At 37.6% G+C, this 10,787-nt stretch overlaps 1 protein-coding gene across 2 annotated transcripts in view; it reads left to right on the plus strand.

The window, feature by feature from the left end:
* The window catches only part of LOC117405466 (E3 ubiquitin-protein ligase CBL-B-like), a 64,743-nt gene that overhangs the window by 36,026 nt on the left and 17,930 nt on the right, over positions 1-10,787 (plus strand). For both annotated transcript variants that reach the window (XM_034922538.2, XM_059028187.1), the window contains 3 exons: positions 5,586-5,742; positions 7,742-7,863; positions 9,663-9,800. In XM_034922538.2, coding sequence (XP_034778429.2) covers positions 5,586-5,742; positions 7,742-7,863; positions 9,663-9,800 — 417 coding nt within the window. The remainder of the gene's footprint in view (positions 1-5,585; positions 5,743-7,741; positions 7,864-9,662; positions 9,801-10,787) is intronic.

Genomic DNA, 10,787 nt, shown 5'->3' on the forward strand with positions numbered 1-10,787 from the left:
ACACTTCAGTTTCATCGTTTTAAAAGCGCCGACAGGCAGCTATTGTATAATGTTAGTCAGAAACCAATGAGAGGACATACAGTAACATGCATTGAAGTGTCCGGTATTACAGAAGCTAACCATCTCAGGGTAGTGAAATGTAGAGCACATTTAAAAAACCCGGAAAGACAGCTTCTAAGTACTTTTCTTCAGTGCAACCTTTTGTACAAACACTTACAATATACATTTGCAAATAGAGTGCTTTCCAAATGACATGCCTCATTTTCCTGAAAATTGAATGTAGTTGCTAGTAATGGAAATAGGCAATTAAATGCACTGCAATTTAGCATTTTATTATAATGAAATATTCCAATATAAATCATGCTCAAACAAGACTTTAGACCTAGGGTATATGTAATAAATGCATACTTTTATAATATTTAGTATGCGTGGGGATGGGGGAGTGCTTTCCTCCAAGCTATGGACATATGAGAAATTGTGATATAATCATGCTGAACTTAAAGTGCTGTACACCAAGTAGCCTCCTGCAGTGAGCTGCCTTATGAATGACATCATTTCAAATACATCGTTTTTTTTACTGCATTTGTTTGATTTCAAAGATGCTATGTGGAAAAGTTTCTTGTGGATCTTCCTTTAAAAATAAATAAATAAATAAATAAATGAAAATGCATTCCTGTAAGCGTAAGCACAAGTTTCATATATAAGCTCGCTTAAAAAAAAAAAAATAAAAAAAAATTTAAAGAATGGAGGAAACGCTTTGAAAATAAGGACCAGGATAGAGACAGATACTGAAAAGTTCTTGCCAATGAAACCCGTCTTGCCTACGTATTTTAACACCATGTATTATCAAATGGTCTCTGACAGTTGAGGATGAATATTGCATGCAGCATAGTGTTTTTTTTTTATATTTAATAATCAGTTATCCATTTCTGATAACCCTGAGACTTGGATTGAAAGCAGAGGTAAACTCCTTGGGGATTCGGAAACAAAAGTGTGTTCAGAACTCCACAGGGCATCCCAGCGTTACACTGGAAACTATGCAACGCTATTGTTTGAGATGCGAGCCTTCCCTGTCATGTCGTTTTGAAATAGATTAATATGAGGTGTCGAAGGGGAGGAAGTTGCACATACAGTACAGTATGCATCATGAATAGGGCTTTTATTCTGGGGAGTGTTCATTATGTTCAGCGTCAAACTGACCACTGGGTTTAGGCAACAGGTTGTAGATCACTATGGAAAAACACTTTGTACGCAAATTGAATTTTGATTGACATTTAGAAGACCCTGCAGCTGTGAAATGAATTTCAAACATCTTAGAATTCGGAAAGGTAGAATACAGAAAGATACATGTATTTGAAAGCTGTTCTTGCCTGCAGTCTGCTGGCATTGATTGATTGGCTAATAGGTATTTTTTTGTCTCCTGTTTGTTTTTGTTGCTCAAACCATACAGACATACTTTGTATAGTCTGGAAGTTAATTGGATTTACATTCTCTCATAGGTAATTTTTAAATCCCTATTTTTATTTTCTTTTATACACATTCAATCCTACATATACTTTGGTGGTGTCTCATAATTTTTTTTTTTTTATAAATGTTTAATTTATGCATGCGAGAGGAAATGTATAACTTACAGTTTATCTGATCTAAAACATATTGGTAATATGAAGGTTTTTTTTTTAGTTTTGCAATATAAAGAAATGCATGGTTTATTTTAAATAAAATGCTGCTTTTCAGAAACAATACCACAAGGAATTGGTGTCATATCAAAATTGGAGGGGCGCTCTCAAACCTTTTCAAATAGATGTCCTTTTATATTTAAGGTGTTTTTTTTTGTTTTTTTTTTTTTAAAAGATAAAAACCAAGCTTTTAAATATTTATAAGTAACATTTTTTATCATTTAAAAAGGGTATTTAAATTTGCACCCAGTCCTGGGTTTCAGAACCTCCCTTGTTTATGGATATTATTGAAAGGACCTGGAGCCAGGAGTTTGAACAATCAGACCTTGAATCCGTTAATAATCTCAAGAATAGGGAGTTGTTCATGCAGCTGTAAAGGAGGACAGATTGCATTATAAATCAAACTCCTGGCTCCCATTCATATGCTGCAACATAAGAAATGTAGGCTATGCTTCATTTAAAGGTAGTTCGGTATGCCAGTGCTGGTGTGAGCTTCAAGCCATACTTCAATAAAAGAGCCAAGAGATTTTAGTTTCTTTTATTTTAGGCTGTGTGCACTGCGTTTTGGATCTATATTGCTGCAGTAATATAGCAGCGCATGGTGGCAGAATCGCCTGGCAAGCTAACTTGCCGAGCCAGGCTGCAGTATATCTTTAGAAGTCTGAGCACTGTACTGTAGGCAGCATATTGACAGCAGCTCGAATTCAGCAGCTGTTTTCTGTAGAACCAACTCCAGTAAAGGGGCAGATCTTAAACACAAAGGCAGGGAGGAGCAGACTGCCCCCTGCAGAGCTGTGCATTGTAACAAGGTATAATCAGGTACATTTCATTTAATCGTGGGCAGCGACTCCCACAAACCAGTTCATTATTTCCATGTTAAGCTTTTTTTTCCATTCTTTATTGCTCTGAGGTGAGACATAATAAACAGCATTTTCTGCAGCTAAATGTGCCTACCTTAAGTTTCCACATTTAATTTTTTTTTTATCACCGTGGAAAAATCTAAAGAAGCACGTTGCTCACGGCAGTTAAATCGATAGTCCCCCCCTCTGTGTTCCTGAAGAAAAAGTTAAACTGATTTGAGAAGGAAAAAATACATTTTGCTCAAGTTTTTTTAATGATTTTTTTATTTACATTATAAATTGGAAGATAGCTTGATTTTAAAGGACACCATTAAAAAATAAAGCAGTATTTGATATTATTGGAAACGTGGAATTCAGGTTAATAATTGTGTTCACTAGTATTTATTAACTAATGTAATCTTTTTTTATTTATTTATTTATTTTAACCTTTTGCAGTCCCAGGTTTTTTTTTTTTCTTAATATTTTTTCACCTCCTCTGTTGTGTGTTGTCCTTTTTGTCTGAAATGATTCTGTCCCCTTGGCTTATAAATGTCACCGTCCTATAATAATTTGCATTGACGCTGTAGTTCATGAAGACACACAATGCGGTATGCCTTTCAGCATAGAGGTTTCCTGTTTCCTTACCAATAAATATTCACAGACAAATAAACGAGCGCATTGGTTCACCCGTACAGGAAATGGGTCCTGTGTTTAGTGTTGACATCACTTATGAACATTGAGCTGCCCTATTTATTGAGAACTGCCCTTGTCAAAACATGACTTAATTCTTTGGGGTGAGTATTGAGATTGAGGCTCTGTTGCGATATGTATTGCAATACATATTGGAATTCAGCGCTGAATGATGCTGTTGTGTTTTTATTTTTTATTTTGTTTGCTACCAAAATAAATCTACATGTATAAAGTGTGCTCTTTGTTATTTTTATGGAATTTAAAGTATTAGAATGTAGTATGACAAATGAAACTCTCCTATGAAATGCCCAGTAACTTGTTTTTGTTGGATCCTCTGAAGTACGTGCATGAAAAACAATATTTTTATATAGACCTTTTATTGCCATAAAAACATAACTTTCCAACATCCAAAAATAACACTTTACACCTGCAATAAAGTACATTCAACATGCTGTTCTTTTTAGACCTTCACCATGTTCTTTTTCAAGAGGATGAGTGTATCTACAGGTTTAGGTTTCAGAGAAGCCCTCTGAGCAGTGACGATATCTCCTGCAGCATAGAAGACCCTTTTAGATGAAACCAAGTTAACACATGTTCAGCAGTCTGTAATTCAGCTTTCACTTCAGCCTTGACTTTGTTGTACACCGGTGGTTTTATAACTTCTGAATTGTTTCCAGCTGGGTGCTTGATATCGTGGGTCCAGGACGTTCACCAAGCCTCTGAAGTCTGCAGAATCCACCGTTCTGTATGGCCTGAAGTCTTTAAGAGCATTGCTGAATTAGCTGGGTATTTCGACCCGGGCATAGATGTGATTTTTGTTTCTTGATTGCTGACCTGAAATCAACGTACTAGCCTTATTTGTTCACTGGGAGTCGAAGCTCATTCTGGAAGTAAGACCCGGTGATGCTGGTGAATGTGATATGTAAGGTTGGTGTTACCACCAGCATATTTTACATATTTATATTTTACTTCATGCCATACAGCCATCCTTTATATTTTTTTTATATATATATATATATATATATATATATATATATATATATATATATATATATATATATATATATATATATAAATAAAATAAAAATATTTTTTTAGGAAATGATTCCAAACACGTGACTTTGCTTTGCAGAATTTAAGCAGCTCAAAATCTCCATGTGCTTCTGCCATATTTTCTTTTGTGTTGGCACTGCTCGCATTACGAGTTCTCACATTATCTCACGAGATAATAGCCGACATTTTTCCGTAGATGTTTCCCTGAATCCGTTAAACCAGAAATACCGGTGTTGTTCAAATACCAATTTATTGTATTGTCTGATGAATATCCCAATATACCGGTATATTGATGTTATCGCACACCACTATTCATTCTCTGTTTCAGTATTGGGCCACCTAAGAGCACTGATGTTAGGCTTATGTTGCTGAATACTATATTTAGGGGGATGTTTGTGTGTAAAGTGACGTGCGTCCGCATGTAGCGTATATTTCACAATTTCATGTTTAGGTATATTGAGATCTACTTAACGAATCATTGCAAAACTTGTTGACATTTCATAGCACAGGTTCTTGAAGTTACCTGATTTTGAGGTCACTTTGAGACTAGAACCAATCCTCCCAATTTGATAAACTTTTGTTACAAAAGGGACACTATTGCACTTGTACAGTACATGTAGCAGCTGCAAACCTCATTGAGCCATGAATCCAAGTGAAATGTACTTCAGCAAAATACAATGATTGGGTGAGAGCACATGCACATTAGGGTTGGATCAATAGAGTATCGTGATTTTATCAGGAATACATTTAGACTTTGATTATTTATTTACTGTACTGAAAAAGTCTTGATTTAATGGTATCATCTGTGATTTGATTTAATCATGTTTTTAACAGTTCTCTCACGCAAAAAGATCAGTGCCTCTTTTTCCAAGATGTTTTGTTCCTCTATCTTTTTGTAGACAACCTATTTTGCCCATGAAGAGATTCTGGAAGAACTGCTAACTTGGGAGAAAGTCAGTCACAAGGCTATCCTGCATACATCTGATCTGCATCGTATGATCTATGAACAGTTCTTTCACAGTGTTGTGCTTGTAATAGGAGTTTTTTGGCCAGCTTTGGAGACCGGTTAGCATGTTTTTGGTGTATTGTATTGCAGGACTTCAACTTGATCTATACACTCTCATTGACATGTGGAAGCAGGGCCATGCTGCGGGTTAGAGGCCCTCACTTGGGGGACAAAGCATGAAGACATGTGGATTTAGTCTTTTACTCGGGAGCCTGCTCCATTTCATCATTGAAAAATGTGAAGTAAACCCTCTTCCTATAGGATGTGTATGTGCTGGGATTCCCCTTTCAACGTGTCATTTGTATTGCTGCTCTCTTGCAGGCCGATCGTGCCGTGGAAAGTTTTCCGACAGTGCCTTCACGAAGTCCACCCAATCAGCTCTGGGTTGGAGGCGATGGCTCTTAAGTCCACTATCGACCTGACCTGCAATGACTACATTTCTGTCTTCGAATTCGACATCTTCACCAGACTCTTCCAGGTAATTTCAAATAAAAGTACATGAATACAGGGGTTCCTCTCAGAATGGAGTACGTGTTAAATACAGGTTGTTTTTTCTTGTTTTAGTGTGGATTTCTCAATGGTAGCCTTCACTATACATTTTTGTCCGGTAGTCTTTGTATTACAAATAGACAATCTATTCCATCAGGGACTCTCTTGACGTTTGTGTTTTACTCTGGCATTCTGCACATCGAATATAGTGTGGTAGCTACTGACAAAAGGAATTAACATACAGTAGGACTCTATTTATGCAATTTAATGACACTATAATCTGCTGGCATGATCTAAATCTGTGCTCGTAATATTGGCTAGTTTATTGTTATATAAAGATGCACGAAATGTTAGAGCTGTAAATAAACAAGCAAGAAAGAAGATGCCAGTTTGTAATGCTGCATCATTTATGTTTTTTTCTAAAGAACAATTGAGAACGAGTGCTTGCTGACTGAGTACTGTACAGTCTCCCATATACTGTAGGTTGCTTTGTTTATGCTATGAAAGTTGTTTTTTTTTCAGCTGCAGGGGCCCCCCCTTTTAAGGTTATGATTATAAATGTCACCTACGAGGTATATCGCACACCTCAGGTAAAGCATCTTGCATTGTGAAATGGAAACCGAGAAAGGGGATCACCTTTTTTTCCAAGTACTTGTTTTGTTACACTTATAGGAAACACCTACAGAGTTTCACCACAAGTCCTCATAAAAAAAACGACTGCTTTAGAAGACTCAATGTTCCATTGCATGTCAAATCAATACTCCCATACCAGTTTTCAACCTAAATCCTGATACTTTTTTTAATGCTGGTGTACATACAGCATTTGAATAATTAACCATTCGGAGTTCTCTTCAGATTTATCAAGATTGAACATCCAGATTCTGACATTTCAATGAAGTTTTTCAGTATTTAAACTGCAAGGCGAAAGGCACATGAAATGGCAGCTTTTGTACAAGTTGAAGATGTTGAAGTCTGGAGGCATGTCTGTTGTGGACAGGGAGGGAGACCTTCTTGAACAGTTGCGGTGTCTCTGTTCTCTGCCAGCAGGTCACTTTTATAAATGGCGTTGGAGTTTCAAATGCTTTAGATGAATCTTTTTGTAAGTGGTAATAAACGGGTTGCTGATCCACCCACCCTGCAGCACCCCCCTGGTCCTGGAGAGCTAATGAAAAGCACCCCTTCGATGAGTCATGCAGCGCTGTAGCAGTTGCACAAACACTTCCACTGAGCGTGTCGAATTACTTCTTCCCCTGCCAGGATGATGCTTTTGTTTCCCTGCCTTGGCTGGAATTCAGTTCAGATTCTTCATTTTATTTATTTATTTATTTATTTTTTCCCCGAAGCTGCAATACAAAAAAAAAAAATCTACTTGCCTCCTGGATCCACTATTTCACTGATGCTGTAAAGCATTCACTCTACTCTATTTTAGTGTAAACAGCTGGTGTGGACTGAAATAAAGAACAGTCTAGTTTCAAAGTGTAAGCTGTATCTCACCTTCTAATTCTCCCAAGTGCTAATGCAAGAGTCTTGACTTCAAAACTTGCAGAATCACTGCGATAAACCCCAGGACCACTTTGAAATTGTATTGTTCAAATACTTAAACTTTTAATCACACAACAGATGATGCATTTAAGTCTTAGTTGGTAATGCCGAGTGGCCACTGTGCATTTTTATTTGGCATAATTTAAGCTGTGTGGGGGATAGGGGATCTAATGCACATGTTGAGTTGTATACAGTTATTCCATGCACTCTGCTTCCTCGTGATCAAGTGCTTTTCAGGAGCTTTATAACAAAGGGAGCAATGGACACTATGATATCTATGTAACCACCCTGTGTATATGTACCACAAATCATTACTTTTCCTGTAAAACAAACCTTTCCTAATTTTAAGAAGATTGCTCATCCCCAAGTTATTATTAATGTCGTTTTTTGATTTAAAAAGTAAATAAAATTTGATGGTTAACAATGCTGGTTCTTGTCCTTTTCAGCCCTGGGGCTCGATCTTAAGGAACTGGAACTTCCTGGCTGTGACTCACCCAGGATACATGGCGTTCTTAACTTATGATGAGGTGAAGGCTCGGCTACACAAATACATCAACAAGCCTGGGAGGTGAAGCTCTGCAGCTGTGCAAGCTGCTTAAATCTGTTATTAGTTCTGTTGTCAGAGGTTATTATCACTGTCTTTGTGTCTTAAATTACACCTCTCCTGCACAATGCAGGAGATTCTCCCGGAGGCCCTGTAATATGAAGCGTGGGAGTGGCAGGGATTTAAACTCATTAAAAGATAGTTGAGGCACACGCTGGTCATCTTGTACGTATGTTTGAATAACCCATTTCCTCAAGCTACTGATTTTATTAAGCTTATAACCAGAAAATTAATTGTAATTGAAGTTTCATAATAAATAAAAGAAGGAATAACTATTAGTAATCTCTTTTCCACAGCAACCTATACAGTTACCAGTTTCTTCCACATGTTATTAACTTCATGCCTGTTGAACATGTTCAAGCAATATCGCTTCAACCAGGTACCCCTGGGGTCCCCAAGAATTTCTGGAAACTACCGTTTTGTAAAATAACATACAGTAGTACTATTGCAGGAAGTATTTATCCCCTGGCAATTACTCTCCATTAGCTTTCTGTATAGTTTATTAGAGATAGAACGTTTAAGAGCGGAGACCGCAGGTTTGTTTACATAGTGTTACAAATAAATTAGTTAAGCATAAGGCGTGCCCAAAATCAGTGTTATACTTTTTGCTTTTGGAAACTAATGAGCGTACAGCACTGAAATGGGGCACTGAAATCCTCGGTTGTAGAGTGGGTGGTCTTCAGTTAATCTCAGTCCCGAATCTCTGCATGCAAATACCAGTTCACTGATGAATGTTAGCGTCCTCCGCAAACACAGGAGACAGGGTGGGGGAGGGGGGGGCAGTTCCATTTATGTAAAGTATTGGCTGGTCTGAAACACTCCGCCTTTCAGATCATTAAAATAATGGAACCTCTCTAACAGTACACATTTTAAAAAGCCAGTAAAATGTCAGGGCACACCCTGGTTTTAAAGATTAAAATCGGCAGTGGAATTATGATCAGTCTCTAGTTCAAAACTGAACACCAGGCTTTTCAGTTATCAAACTCTTGGATGGATTGTGTGTTGCTGCAATCAGTTTGTCACAGAATTCATTAACACAAATCAAAGTTAATTAATTTACAATGTAAACATATACTGTAGGGTGTAGGTCTAGGGTCCTTTTTGTTTTGTTCAGTTATACAGCACATTAAGTCATGGCGCGTGTGTTTTTGAGTTTTCAAGTTCTATGAAGTTGTTAATATAATTCTTCCCTGTTTAGAGTGCTTGTAGATTTCTATCTGTTCTGACAATGATGGGAATAAAACATAAACGAGTTCAGAATGGATATTAGAGCACACTTATTCTTTTTAAAACCATTCATGCAGCAGCAATGTAATTGGGAGGGAGATATTACATCTACAGTAATTGTTTCTTTGTTGATTAAAACAATGCCTGGTTGTCTAATACTATGATCACTACAGTATGTATGCATAAAAGTAATGGTGTGTGTATACAGAGTATAATGATAAACGTTTTAATGTTACATTTATTAAATCGCACTTCATTGAATTAATGCAGCGAAATGTGGATTAAGAAGAATTTTAATCTAATCCCCTTTTCCTGCATGGTGCTCGTATTCACTGTATGCATTAGAAAGTAATCCTGGTTTTGTAAAATGATTGCTCGGGTTTGTTCAGTGTTGCAGTTAAGTATACATTGCATTAGAGATGAGGCTTAGGGCTCTTGCCTTCCCTGATGTGGTCGACTGCCACAGGGTAATGCTCTCTGACTGGGGGCTCTGGTTCTCAAGTAACAAACCTTTTTGTTTGCATTCTTCTCTCCAGCTATATCTTCAGACTGAGCTGTACTCGGCTGGGACAGTGGGCTATCGGCTACTCCACCAACGATGGGAACATCCTCCAGACCATTCCACACAACAAGCCCCTGTTCCAGGCTTTAATCGATGGGTGCAGGGAAGGGTTGTACGTATATGGATATTCCTATAATCCAATAACTAGTATTACACAAGCAGTGCATAATGCAGCTAAAAAACTAGAGGTACAGTATTCGCAACACATTGTTAGTGATATTCATGAAGTCAGAGCACACAGAGGTGGGGAAACACTATTTGCTGGGGGGTGGGCGGGGTTCAGTGGTATCAACAAGGCTTTGAACCAGAACAAAATGCTTTAGAATCTGGCAAGAAGCGACATTTCAAAGCAACACTCTCGGCTTCCTCCAAACAGCCTTTAAATATGCCGCCCATATTCTACAGGGTGATTTTTAGAAAGTAAGCTTTAACACATCAGTAATCGGCCAGTACTTTTAAAATGCATCCATAAATGATGTTGCATGCTTTTTTTTTTTTTTGCTTTTTTTTTTTTAATACATTTGTTGCGGTAAATGATATGTGAAGACAGGGTGCGGTGACATACTTTTCACACTAGTGGTACCTGATTGTTTATGATTGACGGTATCTCGGGAGCCATGTTTTTTCATGAAGCTATGCATGGCTGTTTAGTATATGGTATTATGTTCACGCTGTGGATATTGGTCACAGTGACCCCTCCTTTTTATGTTACTGACACCCACAACGTGGTGTTCAACAGGAAACTAACATGGCTGAATTTTAAAATCTTTCTATATTGTGCATTTCTTGTCGGCAGTGCAGTTTCAGAATTTCATGTGATCTAACCTGCTGAAGCTTTGCTCTCGTGTGTCATGACATGATTCAACCTAGCCTGTTGACTTGTAATACACGCTGAGGCACTCGGAGACAGTTACTAGACTATATGCAGCCGTTGCTGTTACTGATCAGCTAACCAGCAAGCTGCCCACCTCCTCGGGCTGGTATTTGTGTTGTAGAGGATATTACACAGGCTGCAGTTTACAAACCTGATGAATCAGAGGTGTGAAGTTCCATTGTCTATTTATAAAAATGTATCATCTGTGGCATTGTGGAATTTTAA

Source organism: Acipenser ruthenus, chromosome 8, assembly GCF_902713425.1.
Source record: "Acipenser ruthenus chromosome 8, fAciRut3.2 maternal haplotype, whole genome shotgun sequence".
NCBI lineage: Eukaryota > Metazoa > Chordata > Actinopteri > Acipenseriformes > Acipenseridae > Acipenser > Acipenser ruthenus.